This window comes from Protopterus annectens, chromosome 10.part0 (genome assembly GCF_019279795.1).
Source record: "Protopterus annectens isolate FY-2018-M chromosome 10.part0, PAN1.0, whole genome shotgun sequence".
Taxonomy (NCBI): domain Eukaryota; kingdom Metazoa; phylum Chordata; order Ceratodontiformes; family Protopteridae; genus Protopterus; species Protopterus annectens.
Genome location: NC_056744.1, coordinates 1,606,404,613 through 1,606,428,922, shown reverse-complemented (window position 1 = coordinate 1,606,428,922; position 24,310 = coordinate 1,606,404,613). Strand labels below are relative to the sequence as shown.

Sequence of the window (24,310 nt, the reverse complement as noted above, 5' to 3'; positions counted from 1 at the left end):
ATGAGGTAGATTAATGTCATTTACAATAATAAGCAAAATAAGAAAATGCAGCTGCATACAGTATGCATTGAACAGCAATAAAAATACTGGCAACAAGAAGAACAATGGGCCTTAGCAACCACCTGTATGCATAGCAGACTGCCACATGTGAAGTGAACCAGAAAAATCCTTTAAACAATTAAGGGTACCTGGTGAGGTTCTGAAGTCCATAACAGTTTTCCTTAATAATGTAGGATGCAAAGTTTGGATTAAATATGATAGAAAACCTGGAACCATTGGAAAGAAGTGAGGCTGAGAAACAGGACCTTGAAATGGACACAAAGACAGCTGCAAGTTTGTACCATGAATCCAATCCAGTGTAAAGCAATTTCCCTATGAAGGGACCTATCTCCACTTTTTGTGTTCATCCAAGGTGACTGTCAGGTGTAAACATGAGATTCTGAGCAAGTGATATGGCTGCAGTCCTGCTGTTATCTCAGCAGGTAGCAAAGTGCATCAGATTGTATGTTGAAACCTGCAACTGTAAATACTGCAGACTGGAGGAAAGGCAGGCCATTTAAAACTACTCAAAACTACTACTACTATCCTGCAGCTGTCCAACCCACCTGCAACCAGTTTTTAATAAGGCGCTGAGCACATTCCAGGTTATCAGACTTTCTTTTGCAGTCAGTTTCCATAAACAAATGCACAGCACTGTAATAGGAGAGCAATAAGGAATAGTTTGATCAGCATGTGAGCTGAAGTGCTGATTCTTCTATAGCAGAAAACGGTTGGAATGCTTGATAAACACCATTTGCTGGGTTTGGTTTCTTGTTAACCTTTTTTGTCATATTCCCCTTCCCTTACGGCAGTTAAACCCATATCCTCTGTTGGCATAACCTTTCCTGTCAACCACAGGTACCCCTAGGACAACAGGAAAGGGAGACAAGAGTTGTAATTTATAGCCATTATCCAGGAGGGGGTTAGGAGAGTTTTTGTGTGGTCAGAGAAAAGATTGAAAACAAACCATTAAAAACAAGTCACAACATAAACAACTCAAAAGATAAATAAAACAAAATTGGTTAATTTACCAAATAAATGTTATTTAAAAGAATGTTTTAGGACTAAACCATTCTTCAGTTTTTACAAATAGAAAAAGGGGTTACACCCAAAGTTTCCTAAATTTGCTCAGTACCTGAGTTGCTTCTGTATTATCTTTTTTGTAACTGTTGCTCACTCTTAATACCACTTTTGTCTAGAAATTGCAATGCCAAGACAGAGATGGTCGTACCCAGTATGAGTGGGTGCTTCCTCAATATCATCAATGACAGCTTGAGTGGATGCTCACTCCTTGGTGGACTTGCACTCTCCAGCATCCCTAGTTGCAAGTGCTGCAGTCTTGGCCTTTTCATCAGGTGGAGTTCTTGCAGCAGAAGTCTGACAACTCCCTTTTGTTGGATGGGTGTGTCTGGACTGTATGGACCTCCTGCACCTTGGTGTTAATCAAACCCAGATCATCTACTATACAGCTAGGGCCAAAACTTCTTTACCCTAGTTGTATAAAGCAGTCATTTTTTTTTTCATTATGTTTTAGTAGACTTTACAAGGACTCAGAAGCAGGTGTTTATTCTTGATCACACCATCTAAGACAGCAGAGCATTTTGCATTCTAAGCAAAGAATTAATTGCATACTAGAGACAGTGCAGTCCCCAACATGATTTTAAAATTTGAAAGCAAAATGAGTTAAATACAGAGTACTGGGAAGTGCCTGAGGCTAAGGATGCTAATATGTGCATAACTTCATCATACCAGGTCCTCTGTGTCCTGCTATGAAATGTCCAAAAGCTGTGAGGCTATTTATTTATTTAATGCATTTAACATTTGTTGACTGGGATAGAGCTCTGATCATAAATGACTAATTTCAGTCTCAGCCCATCAGAGGTGAAACTGGAGTACCAGTGATAACCATTCTAAATGCTGACATCTGCTACGGTGAGTCCTGAAATACAGACACTGAATAGACGAAAGAACTGACTTACATATAGTAATCCTGAGATGTCATTTCTCAGAATATTCCCTTTTCTCCAAGGTATTGCAATCTCAGAATTAGTATATATAAGTTTGGGCAATGTGGGGGCTTTCCCCGACATGGGGAGGTACGAGGGAGGGTTGCACCCTTCAAAACAAAGTTCAAAAGAAGAGCGATTTTTGAAATTCATTCTTCTCCTGTGTTTTCTGTCTTTTTTTTTTTTTTTGGGAGGGGGGCTTGTCTGCACTCAGTATTTTGAGTACAGACATTTCAGTAGGGAGCCATACAAATTAATGACATGTCATAGACAAAGTACAATAAAATACAACAGCTCAGTTTTTGATAAGATGATGTAATATGACACATGTCCTTAGCATATGTAGTTGTACAAAACATGAGTTTTCACTAAGATGTGGTAGAACAGAGTATGTTAGATCATAACAAAATAGACAATGCATTATTTACTTTAGGACTTTATTTTGTTAAGGGAGAAAGTGAGAGATTATAGGGTGAATAAGAAGAGGTAAGTAGAGGGGAAGAAGAGGTGTTGGGATGAGCAAAGGGGAAAGAGGCCAGAATGGCGATGTTTTCTCTTTACGGAGAGATAGGAGAGTTGTTCAGGTGATGTGATCAGATGAGTGGCATTAGCAAGTGTTTGGAGGTGGGCATTTAATTGAGATTGGAATGTGGAGTAATTGGCATTGTCTTTGATTTATTTATTTATCTTTTGTTGACCAAGTTAGTCTCACTTGGCTAGTAACCACTTTTCAGAGGTGACCCAAGGTGGAATTTATTTTACTAGGGGAAATTTGGCCAGGGCATTGGGGAACTTCCCCAACTTGTCATTGTTGTGAGTGGGACCCATTCTGGATGAGCACTTCTTGTTTCCATACCAAGCACAGAGGCAGCCTGGAGAAACAGGGAGGCAGATGGAGACAGAAGGCAATTGAGTAGGGAAAGAAATGAAGAAGAAAGCAAATATCAAAACCAGAGAATGTATGCAAGATTCCAAGGAAATGTTTCAAAGAAAGCCATTTGATGGAAAAGAGTCAGGAAATGATGGCTGCATAATTACAGCCTTCCAGTCGGGAAGGTTGCAGAGTGATTTACCTAAAGAAATGGTGGTGCAGAGTGAGCCAGGAAATGAAGGAGATGTTTCCTGGGGAACAATATGGAAAAAATACAAAAAGGAGGGTGCAGAGACAATCCTGAAGAATAGTGGTGACATGGAAAAAACATAAACAGATAAAGTAAAATAAGGCAAAAGGGGAGTAGCAGAAAATAAGACAGAAGAATATGAAATATAGTAATATGTGGTAAGGATTCAAAGTAAAGAAGACAAAGAAATGAGCAGGTATGAAGTCTGGGACAATTTAATAGCTCTTTTGGGTGTAAAATCACATAAAGTACGACCATTTATTCTTATTAACAAAGAGACATTTTGTGACGATATCTTTGAGACTGTTTTTTCAATGGAATATTTTATAGAATGTGATTAATGAAAGACTGTAACCCATTGAATCTTAATGTGATAAAAATATTTAACAGGGAACAAAAAAAGAAGATTCATATACAATTTTGAACAGAGGTAGAAAGAGAGACTTTGAAAGGACATTTGAAGGCTTTATGTAAAGAAGTACTGGACATTGCAAATGTTTATGACAAAATGGGTTTATGGACTGGTGTCTGGGACTGTAATATTGTGTTAAAATTGAAAGAGGAAAGATTATACACATACCAATGTGGAAGGGAATGGGGGTGTTGTAAAATACTGGGGATAACCCAAAACATGTTTTTTGTGGAAAAGAAGGACATATGATAAGTAACTGAAACAAAAGAAAATGTTATATTTGTTGAAAAATGGGACGTGATGCAAAAAATGTGAAATTGAAATGTTACGAATGTAACAAAATTGGACATTTATGGATGGGTTGCAAAAATGAAAATAAGAGGAAGAAAAATGAAAAAGAAAGAGAAGAAAATAAACAAAGAGAAGTAATTTTAGAAGTAGTGGAAATAGAAGAAAAATTAGATGAGAAAAAATAAAGTAGATAAAAGAAGGTTCTGAAATAAGTGATGAAGAAGACATAAATTGGAAGGTAGTAAAAGATAAAAAATAATTCTATTGGTAAAAGGATAACAGACAGAAAAAGACAATTTAAATGAATAAATATAATAGAAAAAAGAAAGGAAATTGATAATAAAGGACATATACACCTGAATATTGGAGATTGGTATAATAGTTAAGGTGTCTGACTCTCAGATACAAGGTACAGTGTTTTATTTTCACCTTTAGGAGGAAAATTGGTTAGTTTTACAATGGCTTATTAAGAAAGCTAGCCTAGTAATTAGCTGTAAACTTCTGAATCTGAGGACAAATGGAAATAAGAATTTTAGAGTGCTTTCTGTAAATGTGAATAGTATTAAGAATATACCAAGAATAGGAATTTTGGAGTGGTGTAATGCATGTGGTATAGGTGTAATTATATTAGAAGACACAATATTTTTAACAAATGAAGAAAGATTACAAACACATTAACTATAGGGAAGAAAGATAATCTGGAATTTGTAAAATGAGAGATATTTTGTAATAGCCACAATCTGTAGAAATACAATCAAGATATTAGATGTAAGGCAAGCAAAAATGGAAAGCTTAACCATCATAGATTTAAAATGGAAAGAACAAGTATATAGAATTATAACATTATACGCTTATACTAATTATAAAGAAAGAACGTGTATTTAATCAGACTTTAGATTATATAGTGATAAATATGAATATTATAATAACAGGAGACTTTAATTGTGATTTAAGAGGCAAGCATACAAAGAAAGGAAATGATATAAAAAATGTTAGACTTATAAGATGTGGTAAGTTAAAACTTTGGGGCAAAATTCATGGACTTACAAAAGGGCTATGTATAGAACTGAAACAGATTATTTTATAATATCAGAATGTTTAGTTGTAGGAGAAGTGGAAGTATTTGAAACAGGATTTTCTGATCATCTTGCAATATGGCTACAGACAAAGCAAAACAAGGAATATATAAAAATAGGCAGAGGAATAAAAAGGACAAATGAGAAAGCATGGAATAAAGACGGAAAGAGATTAGTAATACAGTTATAGAAAGATCATATTATTATGAGAACATTTTATAAAAAATGGTCTGAATGGTGGATGATATTTAAGGAAAAAATCTATAAAAATGTATTTTTTTACACTGGCAATATGATGTGAAAAGCAGAGAAAGAAAAATATAAAAGAGCATGCAATGATAGAACTGACAAAGAAAAAGAATGAAAGAAATCAAGAAAAATAAAAGAATTTTTATACAAGCAAATATTTTTATAAGAAAAAAGAACATATTTCAGTTACTTAAACAGATTAGTAAGAGACGATGGTAGTGTAATGAGAGAAATGGAAATGTAAAGAAGAAAAGAAGAAACAGAAAGAACTCAGGAAAAGATTATGAATAGTGTAGTACAATATGTAGAAGAAATGCTTAAAGAAAAAAATAAGATAGTGAAAAAACAGGGAAAATAAAAAGATAACAGATATAGAGAATAAAGAGTTTGAAAATGAGATTTCTTAAAACAAGCTAGATAAAATATAGGACAAGTAATTATAGATTCTGCTGCAGGCCCAGATGGAATATGATAAGAAATGTATAAAAATTGAAGGGACTGGCAAATATATAAAACATATATATATGGATCCCTATTGATCTATCGAATTTATGTTTCACCAAAATGTAAATTCGTTACTGCAGTTTCACGAAAGTGCATTTGTTCAAAAATGCACTTTTGTAAAAAACAAAAACAACAAAACTAAAAAAAAAAAAAAAAAAAAGATACTAAACACTACCCCACACCCCCTACTTTAATATTCTCACTCTGAGATTGCACTACAGTGGGGGAAAGGGAGTATTCCCTTATCCCCACTGTACCACGATGTCAGCAATAGTTTCCTTAGTTGTATATCAACAGTAAATGTTGATGTACAGCTAAGGTTACATGCAAACTGCATATTTTCATGTATTACCTATTTTTTTCTTTATTGTGTTTTTTTACCACGAAAGTGCATTTTCGACAAAATGCACTTTTGCGGAAGTGCATTTGCGAATTTATGTTTTGTTGAAATGTAAATTTGATGGATCAAAGTAGATCTATATATATATATATATATATATATATATATATATATATATATATATATATATATATATATATATATATATATTACAATTTTTGAATGAATGGCTATATTAAGGTTTTATGTATAAAGAATTATGTAGTGGAATATTTAAATTCATATAGAAGATGGAAGATAGAAGACAATTAAAAAAATGGAGACCAATACTACTGAATAATAATGATATAAGATCTTTATGAAAATAATAAAAAAAGATTTGAAACTAAAATGGAAAATATTATGGAAGACAGCATATATAGTATAAAGGGAAGGGTTGTCAACAATTATTAATGATAGTTACAGAAACTGTGGATGATATTATGAACAGAAAAGAAGCAAAAATCATGATAGCAGACCTTAATAAGGCATTTGACACAACTGGACTTGAACTCTTATGGGTAATAATGAAAGAATATGATATAAGTGAAAAAGTTATGAAATTATGTATATCATGCTATAGTAAAAATAAAGTAAAAATGCTTGTGAATGGCTCGTTAAGCCAAGAGGTACATATGAAGAGTGGTGTAAGACAAGAATGCCCAGTGAGCTGTATACTCTTTGCATTAGTTATGAATGTGATAGTATGTGAAATAATTACAAAATGAAGGAGGTGGAGTATGTAACACCTAAAGGGTTAAGAATTCCAGTTCTGTTAACATATGCAGATGATATTATAGGGTTCCGGCATGTAGCTCACAAGACATTTCCCTATGAGCTACATCGCCAAAACCAATTGGCTGCAGCAGCAATTTGCCACATTCCGTATTCTCATGTAAGGAATGCATTTATTGTATTATGTATTTATTTTATTGTCAGACGCCTGACAATAAAATAAATAAATAATACAATAAATGAGTCTGACAATAAAATAAATAAATAATACAATAAATGCATTCCTTACATGAGAATACGGAACATGGTACACATCTAGTATGGCTGTCCCTGCTAGAATATGGCCGGGCAGCTGTCTGTAAGGATCACCACCAGTTGTAGAATTACTGTGCATACTGTACAGCTGCAGTGGCTATGCTGTTCAGCCGTATTGCTCTATGGCAAATTGCTGCTGCAGCCAATTGGTTTTGGTGATGTAGCTCACAGGGAAATGTCTTGAGAGCTACACGCCGGAACCTGATATTATAATAATTGCAAAAAACAAAATTTAGATAAAATAACTAATAGTTTGTACAACTGAGTGTCTAGAGATGTATAGGAAGGTTTTTAAATAAAGAGAAAGCAGGTTTAGGTGCTGTAGTAAAGATCGAGGGTATATATATATATATATATATATATATATATATATATATATATATATATATATATATATATATATATATATATAATATATAGGGTTCCCCTTCACAAAGTCGAACGTTCAGAAACTCAAAATTCATATGACCGAAGCCATATGCTCGAGTTTCTGAAGCTCAACTTCATGAAAGGAAGCTAAAAAAAATAACATCACAAAACAAAGTCTGCAGGGGGGGCAAGCCCCCTTGCACTCCCACACCCTGCTACTTATTTATTCCAACTCCGAGATCGCACTACAGTGCAGAAAGGGAAATCTCCCATTCTGCGCTGTATGCTATTCCCCATTCACAGAGTTGAGCTTCCACAATGTCAAACATATGGTCTCGACCATATGGATTTCGAGATTGTGGCCGTTCGACTTTGTGAAAGGGAACTATATATATATATATATATATATATATATATATATATATATATATATATATATGTGTGTGTGTGTGTGTGTGTGTGTGTGTGTGTGTGTGTGTGTGTGTGTGTGTGTGTGTGTGTGTGTGTGTGTGTGGTTTTGGACGATGTGTTTTGTTATATATATATATATATATATATATATATATATATATATATATAAACAATAAATAAAATTTCTGTGTTTGGTATACAATGTAAGCAATGGGAAAAACAACAGAAGAAATAAAACAAACCTGCCTTTTCTGGAGAACTTATAAATTGCCATTCAGAAAAAAAGGGCTTACTTGACAAATTTAGTACTGATGGGTGTGATGGTGTGAAGTATTACCAGCTATGCCAGGAGAAGTAGGGCAGTGGAGGTGTAACATATGCCAGCATAGCAAGCTGGAGTTTGTAAAGAATTATATGTCATTTGTATATTAAACTGATTTGTACAGGTGCTTATGTTGAAAATGTATTTGTAAAGCTGCTTGCATTAAAAATGTACTAGCGAGTCCTGCTGGACAGAAAAGAAATACACCTGTATGTCAGACTGTACTGTAACTGTGGAAATGAATACATTGCAAAACAGGATACTGGAAGAGAAGAGGTTAATCTCACTCCAGCTCACTTTGAAAAATAGTTTGACATTAAATTAATTGGTATAAGCCATAAAGATTGTATCTCACAGGTCTGAATGCAGCCAGAGACACAATCTCTGTGAGAAGCCAGGCTTAGCAGCTCTCTAGGAAGAGTGGAAGTGTTAAAGTTGTTTTATAGCGTCCAGATGCTGTAACACATCTCAGCAAAGCTCTATGTGTGTGTTTTATTGACACACATGAGCTAGATTCTGGTTCAGTTTCTAGGAAAGGGGGAAGTGTGGGAACCAGAAGTCAGATGACCAGATGTGTGTGATGTCATTCTGTAATACAGGACTGAAATGAAGTTTTAATACCAGATGAGACAGAGGTCTCAGAGCAGACTGTTTTGAAACCTCACAAAGAAGGACCCCTCACCTACTTCATCTTGCCTTGCTCTAGTAAGTGACCAGGGAATAGTAATTCTTTCGGTCAGTCAGGAAAATATAGCGAGATTAGTTAAGTACTATTTTTTTCAGTATTTGTGTGAATCTATTCATCTGTGTTATTTTAATATTCCCATGACTGAAACTCTGGTGTTTATTGTAAATAGATATTCCATATTTCCATATTCTTTTATTATTTATTATTACATATATTTAAAGTTTACATTGTGGCTGGTCCTTTAGAGAAAAATTTAACCTTTGAGAGTACTTATATCTATTTGGTAACTCTGTGCCCACTCCTGAAAACCTTACTGCATTGGTCAAACAGTACCATTGGTATTAATATTAATTTAGTTCAGTCTAATTGGGTTTCCTTGTAACAGCCTTATAGTAACTGGCTTTGGAGTATCTGGTAGCAGTGCAACTACATTATAGTCTGGGCAGCAGGGGGCATAGCTAGTAAATCTGTGCCAGCCTTTCCCAGGTGTGTGTGTGTGTGTGTGTGTGTGTGTGTGTGTGTGTGTGTGTGTGTGTGTGTGTGTGTGTGTGTGTGTGTGTGTGTGTGTGTGTGTGTGTGTGTATGTGTGAAAAATCAAATCTCAAACAGTGTGTGTATCAGCTGCTTGGAGCAGGGAAACAGAGACCTGGTTTCACAGAGAGGGTGTTGGAAGACTTGGCTTGGACACTTGGCTGAGGACTCAACTCTACAGCTGTACCAGTGGGGAGTCTTATTGGGGGCCTGGAGAGAGACAGTCCCAGACCCCAGACTGTGTCCCTGTGTGTTGTTAAAGAAAATTGTGCTTGATGCATACTGTGTGTATCTATTTTTGTTCCAAGTGAATGTCCCTCTCCAGGGTCAGTGGTGAGGATTCATGTTCCTTGATTACTGGCACAGAGAGGGGACATCACGTTGGGAAAATAGCATACTTAGCAAGTGTTTTTATGCTGCCAACAGTATTTGAAAAGATATTTTTACAGATTTTGTTTTTCATTTTTATGGGGTTCTAGATTAAACCCAGTAAAAAGTGGAGTTTTGTATGCAAATAAAGAAGAATGAGGTTTAGGATTCATTAACCCAGTGGTATATGCTGCTTTATTAAATTTGTAGAAAGTGCTACAGTGGATAAATGAAAAAGATGAGAGATTAGTAGTAAAACTATATATATATATATATATATATATATATATATATATATATATATATATATATATATATATATATATATATATATGTGTGTATATATATATATATATATATATATATATATAAATCTATGGTAAATTTTGGGGTATAGTAAAAAGAGTAAAATAAAAAAGACTGTATAAATTAAGAAATTAAGTGTTACCAAAATAAAATATTTTGTGTAAAATAATTATTGATGATATAGAAAAAGATAGAAAAGTATGGTATAAGACTATTTAAAACCACTGCAAAATCTAACATATGAAAAATTAAAGATAGAATGTCAATATTTTTGTGGAGACTGGTAATAATTTAATTGCCAGTAAAAGGAAATATGCCATATAAAAAGAAAATTGATAGAATATGTTTACATCGTCAAGAAGAATAAACTACTGAACATGTGTTTTTGAAATCTAAAGGAGTAAAAATGTTATGGTGAAAATTATGTAAAGAAGATTTTTTTGAAATATATAAATGAAGTGGATAAAACAAGTATGGATATGATTAAATATGGATGTTATAAGAATAGAATTAAAGAATATGTTAAAAGAATAGATAAAAAGTTATTTTATGTTATATTGGTTGTGACAAAAGGAGGTACTACCAGCACAGCTAGCTGAAATTTTGTAAATAATTATATGTCATTTGTGAATATCAAACTAATTTATACAAGATGCTTGTGTTACAAATGTATTAGAATTGTATGCCATGTGTATATCAAACTGCTTTGTAAAGATATTTCTGTTGAAAATGTATTTGTTTAGTGCTTGTGTTTAAAATGTATCCACAGTGTGCCCTACTGGAAGAGAACTGAAATGTACATGCACTATTGTAACTGTTTAAATGTATATGTTAACAGAGGAAACTGGATGATTATCCTCAATCCAGCAAATTATTGAAAAATATCTGAAATTAAATCACTTTATAGGCTAGGCCATAAAGAGGCTAGCTTACAGGTTTAAATGCAACTAGAGACACAAAGTCTGTACTAGGAAGCTTTCTGTATTGTCTTTGAGGTGAACTATTTGCCACTTTGGAAGCATGAAAGAATACAATTGTTTTATGACTTCCAGCACCTGCCAAAGATCTGAGCAAAAGCCATTGTATGGGTATTTTACAGGTAGATGATAAATACTGCCAACTTCAACAATGGGGGTTTTGCCTGGGAAATAGAAGTCAGATGACTAGAAATTATGTCATTCTGCAAGCTATCCCAGCAGTAATATTTTAGATATTATTTTGAGAAGCCTCTCAGTTAGACAGAGCATTCTGCATTCTGTCTTGGGTCTGACAACAACAACAAGAACCATTCACCACATCTGCCTTGCTTTATTAATAAGTTACTGGAATATAGTAAGTCTCTTAGATTCAATCAGGAATATAGTGATGCTTAGCTTAGATTTTGTTTTTCTTTGTGTGAGCTTGCACTGCAATGTTATTTTAAACATTTCCTGTGGTTTTGAAATCTGATGTCACTGTGAATATATACTGAGTATTTTCTTGTTCTTTTGTTATTTATTATTAAATATATTTAAACCTTTCATGGTGGCTGATCTGTGTAGAGATATTTTAAGTTTTGAGAGTACTTGCATATTTATTTGGTGACACTGTGTGGGCCACTTCTAACAGTCTTGCTCTTGGTCAAACTACCATTCGTATTATTACTATTATGCAGTAAAATTGGACACCCTTTGTAAAGGGTCCTAAAGTAGCTTATAAGGAGTGACTGGTGGTAGTGGTAACTACCTTATAGTCTGGGCAGAGGAGGGGGCATAGCTATTAAACCTGTACCAGCGTTTCCCAGGTGTGTGTGTGTGTGTGTGTGTGTGTGTGTGTGTGTGTGTGTGTGTGTGTGTGTGTGTGTGTGTTTGTGTGTGTGTGTGTGTGTGTGTGTGTGTGTGTGTGTGTGTGTGTGTGTAAATCAAACCTCAAGGAGTGTGTGTGTCAGCTACTTGGGCAGGGACACGAAGTATTGGTTGGACAGAGAGGGTGCTGGAGGTCTTGGCTGGGTCACTCCGCTGAGATCTCAACTCTATAGCTGTGCCAGTGGGGAGTCTTTGTGGAGAGCTGGAGAAAGAGTGAGAAACCAGCCCTGGAGTGACTGTGGTCTCTGTGTGCTCTTAAGGGAAATTGCACTTGATGCAGAGAGCTGCATCTGGAAATATTGTGTGTGTACCTGTTATCCTCCCAGTGAATGTCCCCCACTATTGACAGTGGTGAGGATTGAGGCTCCTTGATTACTGGTTGGCAGTGGTGGGTCGTCACATGGGTAACACGGAATGGAAGAATACATGAAATTATGTTTAATGGTAAATGGATTTTTAGCAAGAATAAAATCAGCTGGTGGTTATGGAAAAAGGAGTGGGGCTGTACTAGGGATGAAAATTTAGTATGATTGTAAAGGAAATTATGAATATACGTAAACAGCTTTGTTTATTTATGTATTTGTACATATCTAAATATTTTGTATATAAATAAAGGACCTCTACTCTTCTTGATAAGTGCTATGGGATATTTTATATCTACCTGTGCTATAACCAACTCAACCAGATGAGACTTTGGTTTAACATCTCATCCAAAAGGTAGCCTACTCAGGAGCACATCAACCCCTTATATCACAGTACAATGTCATCAAGAAAGTTTTCTGGTTTGGGAATAGAACCCACAGCCTTCGACATCATTGTTGAGTGTGTTAGCTGTTGCTCCACTGACACGGACAGCACTGATTAGACTGGGATAGATCAGTTAAACAAAATTCCACCTACCCAAACAATTTGCCTTACTCAAGTGGATGTTTTTCTCCTACAGTAACAGCTGTGTTTAATTAAATATTCACAAAGCATTGATTAATTGCTGCGGTGGTGCAGCTGTTAGCATTGTCGCCTCACAGCAAGAGGTTCTCCCATTCGATTCTCAGCTGGAGTGCCTTCTGTGTGGAGTCTGCATGTCCTCCCTGTGGTCGAGTGATGTTAAAGACATGCAGGTAGGTGCGAGTGTGAATGGGCATGCCTTCGTTGAGCGTTGGGCTGGCAACTTGCACCGTAAAATCCATTGCCAATCATGAGCGGACTGGAGTTCTGCTGTGGAGACCCCTAACTGGGAAAAGACAAAGCATTGATTACTTCTTAATTCAGCTAAGTTCCAACATGGGTAACAATAGATAACCAAAATGTGGCTGGGCTGTGTTTCTGCAACTGAAATATTACACTGTTTTCTTCAGGAATTTGTCAGCCTGAGTGATATCATGTAGGTCACCAGTCGATACTGGAGAGTTGAAAAAAATCCTGCCAAGTCCAGTATAGAATGGGGTAGTTTTACAGTTTCATGACACCGTGAGAGCGGTAAGAAAAGTTATTGTCAATGCGGCCATTATGCATAAACAGAACTAATAGTTTTGTTACTTAGTTGGGAAAATTTAAAGGTATCTTTAAAAGCATTTTAGCAGCCTACATTTAACATGGATTATGATGAATTAATGAAAAGAAGGCACTGACGGAATCTCCAGAGACATTCCATAATGAATCATTGCCCTGTCACTATAAGAAAATATACAAGCAAAGCACTTTTTGTATTTAGGAGACACAAAATGCATTGTGTCAGAAAAGAACAAACTGAAAAAAAAATAAGACCTCCTCATTATGCCAGTCTTCATCATTTTGGGTGTAAGAAATTATAATATAATACTGGCCACCTATAATGATGTTGTGGGGGTTAGTACTGCATAAAAGACCTATATACTGTGTGTATATATATATATATATATATATATATATATATATATATTTTTTTTTTTTTTTTTTTTTCAGGGTGCTAAACATGTAGAAAAGATTTCTGTGATTTATAGAAAAAACACAAACAAGTAAAACATTGTATGCACTCTTACCCCTTTGTGTAGCTATATTACTCTATTAATGGAGTACACTTTTAAATGCCTCTTAAGACCAAACACAAAGCCCTCTGTGTACAGGCTGGTTCCCAATAAGATAACGTACGGTACTCTGACCATGTACATTTCATGTACCTTCATATGACATTGCACTGGTCAGCACAGTGATCCTCCTTCCCTACTGATAATCTACTCACCACGTAGAACTGAGCAGCATATTAGCACCACAGTTAAAAGAGAAAATAAAAGCTCCTTGGTATGGTGGGAAAATCCTACTAGCAATGAAACTCCCTGTTGTGCAGTTACTCTATCATACCCCTACCTTTTACCACCCCCACCCAGTGATACTGCCAATTTACTGCCAATGGTAGTGCCAACAGCACCAGACCCCCACATTACTACAATATAATAACAAGCCTAACTCTGTCATTATGCCTAATGAGTAAAACATTTTTATGAGTCACTCTTAAACATAAAGGCAAAAAGCAGCACACCTTTGAAAAACAACTTAGTGAAGTATAATATTATAATATGTAGCTATTACGTATCACTAAGGTGTTGTTCCCAGCTGCACTATGTAGTGCCACCATGTTACACAGTTACACAGTGCACCTCCCATGTTAGGAGTACTGATGAACACAATGCACTATTGAGGATTTCCTGCACCTTTATGCCAGTCATAGAAGCTTACCATTTCTGTATGCTGTTCTTCATTGACACAATCCACGTCTACAAATCTTGTCAGGGAATGATGACATACTAAACATAATGTTAAGACTGCATTTCTGCAACTGTACCCAATGTTTATTAATATACTGGTGCATTTCTGGGATGGATTGCCTTTAAGATCATGGCTGAATGAAACACATAAAGATCTGGATATAATTAAAACACTTTTTGTTTCTCAATAAAGTTATCTTTTAAGTAAGGTTCAACAGACCATTTAGGAAAAGGTTGTAATTAAAGATTTTTAGAAAACTCCCAAGACCAAAGCTACTAAAAACCCACCTTATTTTAATACATGAAGAACAGAAAGGCAATTTTTTTTTGCTGCAACACCCATATAAGACAATCCCAGAGGGATACAGCTAAAAACAATAGACATGTTTTCACTCACCTTCCTCTTGAGAACTTTAGCATGTGGGGTCAGATGGGAGTTTGAGAAGTAATTCAGAACAGCACTTCAGCCAAAGAACCCCGTTTTAGTATCATGACCCTAATCCAGGCATTCTTTAAAGTATTCAGTTGTATGAACTGCTGATTGAGAGCTCAGTGTCTGTTATTCTAAAGTGTATTAGTTCTGGTTTAAGCACTTGGGCTTGGTGGCACAGCATGAAGCATCAGAGACTATCCATGCAACCACAAGAAAACATACTGGACCTGATCATCACCAACATGGGGACACTATGCTCCAGACCAGACAACCAAGACCCAATCCTCCAAAGGGCAGGCGCCTGTCTGGTGGACCCCAACCATAAAAAACAACTATATAGAAGGGAGGAGACTACTACATAGAGCAAAAGCAAATCCCAAAGGGAAGGCATCTCTGATCAGTATTAGCAAAAAACGCACTCATAAAAAAAATCTAAGGCCAACAGTCTGAGAGAAAAAACACAACAAGGACAGAATCCACAGGAGGCTTTTCTTTAGCTTTCTTTAGAACCTGCTGCCCTCCTGACATCTCAGATGCTCAGGTAAGAGCCCTCCTCAAAGCAAAAAAAACAGCATCATGGGACCAGATGGTGTGTCTGCAAAGCTATGGAAAGGATCATCATGGACCTCATAAATAAAGACTGTCATAATCAACTCCAGCCAGTCCAGGTTAGCAGAGTCCCACATTGACTTCTCTCAGAGGAAATCTGATGAGTGGATGAGGAGATTGTAGGTTTACTACGGCTTATCACTTCTGTCACTGTTGAACAGAGGCAACACAGTATAAAAACATAGCAAAATTAATTTAAAATAGCCTAAAGTGAACCTATGAACCTATGACCCCTGCTGCCACCACCTATAGCCTAGTACCCATTTTTTCTTTCAGGTACAGATTCCCCTGATAAGGGCTGCAGTATGGCTGCCATTAACTCCACAGCAGCCTGAACATATTCATGTGGCTGGGCAGCTGCCAGTGGGTCATTCTGGTTTAACTTCTTTAGTTGTCGTGCAGCTTGATTAACTTCAGAGGACAAAATATTGTAGATGAAAGAGTAGGAGAGAATATTCCCACTGATCTTCAGGATACTGGAAGTCTCTGACTCCCTCCACCCAAAGAAGATGGAGAACACTCATGTAGTACAGTCACTTAGCCATGGAACCAATGGAGTCCATAGCTATCCTCCAGAGAAAGTCAATAGATGCGCCCCCCCCCAAGTTTCCCGAAAGAGCACATTAACAGCTTGCATTGCCTTTCAGTGGTACACCTCTGTGGCAGCTACCTTCTTCCTACAATGATTTCTGCAACTTGAGCAAATGATGCTCAGGTTTCTGTAATAGGTCCATGATTCCACAGTGAGATGTGATGCTGTAAATTGGAAATATACTCTGCTGATTAAAAAACAAACAAACAAAAAAAACAGCTTTTATTCTTTTTATTCATCAGCCCTTTAACATGCTTTCTTCTAACTTTCTGCAAAAGTGTAAACAAGTCAAGAATACGTATAATCAAGGGAAGGTAAAAATGATCTGAGCACAGTGACAAAATCATGACTTCTCCCCTTGCAAGACATTCATGTGATAGCATACAAAATTGTTTATGGGGATTTTGAATATACTAACTATATTTGTCATTTATTAAAATTAGTACTTCTGCTCAATTTTGCAAGAAATCCTTTCAGAAAAGTAGACAAAAAAATAAATATTATGTCACCGATCAAGATACTTCTTTGTTTGTCCCCAGCGAATGGCAAGTAAAATGTGCTCAAGTGCTGCTTTTTGGCAAGGGGTGCCAGCCCCTGGCTAGATGTGTACTTCAAAACAGTGAGAGTTAAAGGGTTTTGTTTCATGGGGGGGGGGGGGTAGACAACATGTTGCAGCTTTAGGCAGAAAAAGCCATGTGAATATTTTGATGAATTGCTTGTGGTGAACAGTCTGGGCAATGCCTTAGGTGTGTGTTTTCTGCAAATACAGAAAATGTGCTTATAATTACTAAATGCATTTGCTATCCTTCCAGCATGTATAATAAAGTTAGGTATTACTGCAAGCCCCCCAGTAAAGAGGGCTTTTGACTTGAAGAAGGTCCCAGTAAGAGTGGGAAGTTACCTAGATAAGGAGGCTACATGACTGTAAAGGCCATAGAGGAGCCATTGTGAAAAAATGTTAACGAGACAATACAAAAATTAAATATTTTTTGTATTTCTTTGGCAGTCAGATAAGGCATCCAGTCTACCACAAGGGTAACTAATAATTTTGATCGTTCCAGGCTTGGAGTGATAACAACCAACTGAAAACCTTTGAATCCTCCTTAATGGAATAGAACTAGCGATGCAACTATTTATTATTATTGTTGTTGTTGCTCTCAATGTTCTTTACCTCATGGTGTTGTTGATTACAAGGAATGATGCTGAAGGAGATCTTGACAAAAACAGAAAACTAGTTGTCTTCATCCTTCAGTTCTTGACAGTTCACTACCACTAAATGACCAACAGTCCTGAAAACTGAGTTCAAATCCATCAATACATGGCTTATGGCACTGTGCAGTGATGGCCAATGTATCAGGTTGTTACATTCACGCTCCCTCTTAGAAGGGTCAGAGATCTATTTAAAAACATGTCTGGAGTTTTATTTCTACAGAAGGGTACATTTAGAGGATTTTATCAAACAGGGAGAAAGCCCCATTTCAGGTTAGACATCACTAAAACGTGTTATAATGCAGAGTACTAACACAGTGTTGCATATCAGATAGCAGTGCAGCAGTTTGGTCAACTTTACTTTGATCATGTGAAGTGCAGCAGTTCTTAGAGACAGGGAAATAATTTGCTGTTGATCACTGTATCACACTTCTGAAAGGGCAAATCGAGACTAGCACCTCCCCTTCAGGAAACAGAAATCTGCTGAGTAAGCATTACAACCACTGCGGGGAACCAAGTACAAACTGCTAGATAGAGGGGAATTGTTGGTTTGCTTTTTATTTGAGAATTTAGAAAGACTGACTGAGAAGGTATTTTGTTTTCTGGATTGCAGTATTTGAGATGTGTCGAGTGAAATAAAAATATTAAGTGCTAACACTGAGAATCTGGAAGAAGGCCTTCACTGAAAACCAATCAATGGTGAAAGCGCTTAGTCACAGGAATTCTCTGTGGTGAATAAAGTTGATGTGTTCCTGGTCGACTGTTGAGATAGTTTTTTCACTTTCCTAGATTAGCATGTGTTAGTATTATAATTCTTTGTTTTTCAGATATTTTAAAATTCCTTTAGTGCTGCAAGACAGGTGACAGATGCTGGGGAACTGGTAATCCATGCACTGGATAATCTACCATAAGCCTCTGAACTGAATCAGTCATGTGCTTGAACTAATGAATGGATGGTGCAATGGTGCAGCGGTTTGCATTGTTGCCTCACAACAAGAGGTTCTCCGTTTTAATTCTTGGCTGGGGGTCCTTCTGTGTGGAGTCTACATGTCAGTCCTGCATTCATGTGGGTTTCCTCCAAGTGCTCTGCATTCCTCCCACATTACAAAGACATGTGTCTGGAGCATTTCTCCCTGGGCCTCTGCTGAAAATTGGCTCATTCCAAGTTGGACTTTCCCATTTAACAAATGTTAAATGAATAAACCTCCATTGTGTCTGTGAGGATAACACCTTAGCCAGTATACCAACCCCAACTTATTGGACTTGGACTTGGTTATACTTCATACAGCTTGTCCATTCACATTACTCTCAAGATTCACTTCCCTGCCAAAGTTTCCTTTGTAATGTTAAAAGTACTGGCAGTAATAACTATACTTAGGGGGCTGGTAATAACTATACTTGGGGGGGGGGGCTTGCTTTCACATTATAAGTTTTATTATTGGCTGTTCATATCACTCTGGAGCCACCTAGTGGAGATTTAGGAGAATTTCAGGTGGTGCCCTTCCCTCAGTACCCCATTTCACTCTTTTGTGTACATAAATTAAATGGTATCCATCTACCTTTATCATGAAATCCAACTAATAAACAAAGCTTGTTTCTTCTGCTTGGCAGCAGACCAACAATGGGCAACATATGAAACAGTTCTTGTTACCTGAAATATGTTAAAGTATGTAAAATGTGGACAGATGACAGTGTAGTGTACGTAGGTATGTTAATATATGGTTACTACATGTTGCTGTGCCTTTAAGGGGAGAAATCATTACTTGGGTTAGTGTATCATGTGACTTCTTTACAACAGTTCAATAAAATATTTTGTTCAAATGGTATTATGTCTAATGTCTCAGCAGTTCTTTATCTTGAATAGATGTCCAGTGCATGCATACTATGTGATGTCAGAAATAATGGTGCATGATGTCAGAATAAAACTTTGTTTGGCACCAGCTGCTGGATGTCCATTTTATACTGAAATGGGACTGCTTGAAGCTGTCTTCTGCCTTCTACAAATTGTCCTTCTGGGTACTTGTTTAGAATGGTACCCATATGCAATAACAATCCAGTCTCATTTTTCTTTTTTATATGGTAAAATAATGACAGTAATTCCACATTCATTTTTTTATTATTAATCACATTAAAACAATTAATGTCTAATGAATTCAGGCATGAATGGTGCTTTCACAATTGTTAAGTCATTTATTTGACTTCCACTTGTATTTCTGCTGAACCACCAATCCTCCAGCTGTATTTTTTATCTTTGATCTAAAGAGTTTATATTATGACCATCAATGTCTTAGAAACTGCATGGAAACTCATCAGTGAACTGGAAACTCTGGATTCAAACTTTAAACTATGTCTTACTCTGAGTGGACTTGCAAAACAAATGATCTAACATTTTATAGTCCTTCATTTCACATGTGAAGAAGTAATTAAACATGTATCCTTAAGAAACAGGTGAAAGAGCATCTCTGTTTTAAAAAAAAAAAACAAACAAAAAAAAAAAAATTTCAGGCTCATTGTAAAGTCAAAGAAAAACATACATCAGACATATAGGTTTCAGACTGAATAGATGCTCAGATGTCTGAACTGAAATAGATTGCTGCACTGTCAACAAGATGACTTGAAGGATTCACTGATAAGAGATAAAATATATTTGTGGAATCAGATTGCTCAAGTCAGGGTCAGATTATTAAGAGAAGCTGACTTGATACTTGATAAATCTCGAAACGTACATACAATGAGTATGTTCTCAAATATCCAATTAAAAACTTTGACTAATGAACTGGAAGTGTGGAAAATAAAGAATGTGGATGAAAAACACAGCAAAATGAAACTCAAAATGAGTGAAAAAAATGTACACACGAACAAAATACTGTGTAGCTATGCAAGGTGGTACTGCAAAAAATAAGTTGTTAGATACCATACCTAGTGCAGGCAATTGGCTACAGACACTACAAAATTCATTGCAAAGCTGTTACTTAAGATTTAGGCTATATGGAGATCATAATCATTTTACAAAGATATGCAAAAGTCAAAATAAAAAGTTCCATCAAGATTTGTATGTAATAGAATCAAAATATATGATTAAGGTGGAAATGTTTGTGATTGCTACAAACTTGTATATTACGAATGTCGTATAAACTGTAAGCAGTACAGAAGATGATTTCTGGTGAGAAAAAACTTATAATTAGAGACAACAGTGTTGCAGTTTAAAGCCTGATGCTGTTGCAGAATGCAGTGTGGTGTCTGAAACTATGCTTAAGTCACTTATCATCCCTAAAGTCACTCCTACTTGCACTACTCCAGTAGTATTCCCATCTCTAGTTAAATCCAATCTCAAATCAATAATCACCTCCTTTTAGGCATGTAAAACCACAGCAATAAACACCTATAAATTCAAGGACTTTAAAAAGGCAAACCTATTAAAATTACATGATAAGCTTTCAAGATTCAACTGCATTATTTCTAGCCCCCATGTAACCTCAGTTGCCAATTAATTTTACTCCCTGTAACAAATAGAATTAACCAAGTAGAGTCAATCAGAATCAAATATGTTTGGAAATGTAAAAACAAACCACCTTGGTGGAATTCCAGCATTAATAAGCTCTGTAATAAAAGAAAAAAAATAATTAAGGCCTATAATAAATCAAAATCTAGTCACATTAAAGACTCTTGACAAAAAGATCAGCAAAAATCTAATAGTTACCATAAGGATGAACAAAGCAGAACATGAATTAAAATTAAAATCCAAAGCTAATGATAATTATACATTTGTCTTTAACGAACATTAGATGATTAAGAAATAACACTCAGCTATACTCTGGATTAAGTTTCAGCATGATTTTTATTACTGACTGCAAGTGTATATATTTGTTAAATGTGTACTAAGTTTTATTCTTCTTTTGCTGAATGTGCACCATATTTTATTGTTTTTTTTTTCATTTATCTTTGTAAATGGCTAGAGCTTTTCTCCACAGACCTCCAAGGAAAGTGGGCTTTTTGCTCAGTTGGGCATACCTGTTAAACAAGTGGAGTAAATAAATAAAATAAATGAGTCATAGGGTTTTACCCATAATAACCCTAAAGATGATATTAATATGTTTGCAGATAAATTTACTTCACACATAAACAGTCATTTAAGTTCTGCAAATCCCTGAGTTCCTTCCATTCCTAAGATTATTATATAACCTGTCCTAAATGCACTTTCTAACGCTAAAAATACTACCTGTATGAACCCTGACAATATACTGTGTTGCTTAGTTAACAGTACTAAGCATATCCTTTCTGAGCTCCTCCTAAAATTATTCATCATAAGCATAGCCACAAGGTATATTCTTGAGGTATGAGAAAATGTTATCATTATGATCAACCACAAAGGTGATCTACCTCAGATATTGGAAACTATTAGGCCATCAGTCTAAAAAGTCTAATTTGTAAAGCCATGAAACACAAGCCATCTGATTTCATAAGCTCTGATATGAAGCATAATGTCCTCTAGACAAACAAGAATAGAGTTTAGTCAAATATAGGTCATGTTCATTTAATTTAGTAAACTTCTTTGAGAAGGTCTCTGAAACTGAAGACAGTAGCAAAACAGTCCATACAACATATTTGGATTTGGACAACCCTCTTGACATTATTCTCCATGGAATAGTAAATAAGCTTACAGATCTAAGTACAGACCCTTAGATTGTCAGATGAATAGCAAACTAACCGATAGAATCCATAGTTAAAATAGTAGGTACCACCCTGGTCTCTCAATTGTGAAAAGAGGTGACTAGTTGCATTGCTTGGAGTTTATTACTGACACTCCTTCTGTTTGGTGACTACCTTTCTGATTTTCAAACCACTAACTCAGGCATATGGGTAGTAAGATTTGACAGTTACTATACACTGGGTGTTATTATACACTCAGCATCTAATACTGTGTTACTGCAGCAGAGACTAAACCATACTAATCAATAGTGAATTAGAAACAGGCATAAATTAAATTCAAAGAAGTACAACATTGTCATGTTTGGTAAATAAATCTTGAAAGCAGAACTTGACATAAACAGGACCCCACTTCACACTGAAGCAATTGTCAAGAGATCTTGGTGCCTTTGTAGACAACTCCTTGTGTGTTGACCACCACATAGCAATAGTAGTCAAGAAATCCTTTTATCTGTTCTAATTAATAACTTAAGGTACCTAATCCAGGTCAAAAGAATATATATATATATATATATATATATATATATATATATATATATATATATATATATATATATATATATATATATGGTGGTGCAGCATTAGCGTTGTTGCCTCACAGCAAGAGGTTCTCCTGTTTGATTCACAGCTGGTGTGCGGGGAGTGCCTTCTGTGTGGAGTCTGCATATCCTCCCCGTGGTTGGGTGGGCATTCGAAAGACATGCGTAAATGGAAGGTTGAATGTTGAGCTGGCACCTTGTCGTTCATGAAAATCTACTGCCAATCATTAGTGGACCGGAGTTCTGCTATGGCGACCCCTAACTGGGAAAAGCCTAAGGACAACAACATATATATATATATATATATATATATATATATATATATATATATATATATATATATTAATATAATGTATTTGTATTTAGCCTTGATCAGATCAAGCATAGAAGTAAAGGGATGCAATTGGCAGATGCTGATGGGTCGGTAGTAGAATACTAACATTCAAAAATGAATACTGCTACTGTATTTGCAGTCATGGCTGAAGCACCGAAACACTTTGTGTGTGTGTTATTATAAATGTAGCAAGCCAATTGTTACATTTTAGAGACTAGGAGAGGACTTTTTCCTTTTTTTTTTCATCCTTAACTTAGATTTGAGGGAGGTACCTGATCAGGGTACTGCACAGGGCACCAGATAACATAGCTAGAGTTGTATATCGAACATAACGACTGCTTTTTGTGCATATATATCCAGACACATTGGACAGCTAAGAAGATCCCAGATGTTCCTAACCTAAAAGATTACCAGGCCAAACACCTTCAGCTACCAAGACAAACTTAAATCTCTATCTCTCTATTAGACTCCTGCAGAGTGATTTATATGTAGCACAATCTTCTACAGCTCCACAAAACAAATGGCTGTAAAACCACTCAAACTTAAAACTTGAATCTCCATCAATTAATAAATAAAACACACTGGCGGGACAGATTTAATGCTCAGTGCTTCCCCACCTCTAGAATAATCCTCTTTGTATAAAAAACGGATTCCCTCACGTCCGTTAAGGCAAATCTTGAGGACTGGATAGAAACCTAGAAATTTATCCCAGGCCTTACTTATTTTGATCTCCTGGAGGAAAAATGTTCCCTACAAGGGTGGGTATTGGCAATGTGATTTTGATCTATGGTCTGACTTTGCTTTGCAAACTCCATGAATCTATAAGTCTGTTTAAGCTGTGTACAAATCTTTGTGTACATACTGATATACACTGGGCATAAACTGAAGCATATGGGAAAGATTTGGTATGACTGGAAGTACAAGTGTAGAAGATACAAGTTGATATTCCAGGCAGTGTCCTTTGAAAAGCATTTAAAATATCCAGAGATATGGATGCATAGTACATATGAGAATCTTGGTATTGTTAAAAGGCTTCATGCTGTACAGTTACAAAAATTTTCACAAATCAATGAAGTTAACAGCAAAAGTGAAGCTGATGATCAGAGATGTAAACCTGATAGTGCTGAAGATGAAGAAACACTGAACAAAAATTTTGTCAACTAACTGCAAAGGCAGCTC

At 35.8% G+C, this 24,310-nt stretch overlaps 1 protein-coding gene across 1 annotated transcript in view; it reads left to right on the top strand.

The window, feature by feature from the left end:
* Positions 1-254: 254 nt before the first annotated feature.
* The window catches only part of LOC122814349 (T-box transcription factor TBX6-like), a 137,924-nt gene continuing 113,868 nt past the window's right edge, over positions 255-24,310 (top strand). Inside the window, exon 1 of the mRNA XM_044086935.1 lies at positions 255-333. Coding sequence (XP_043942870.1) covers positions 255-333 — 79 coding nt within the window. The remainder of the gene's footprint in view (positions 334-24,310) is intronic.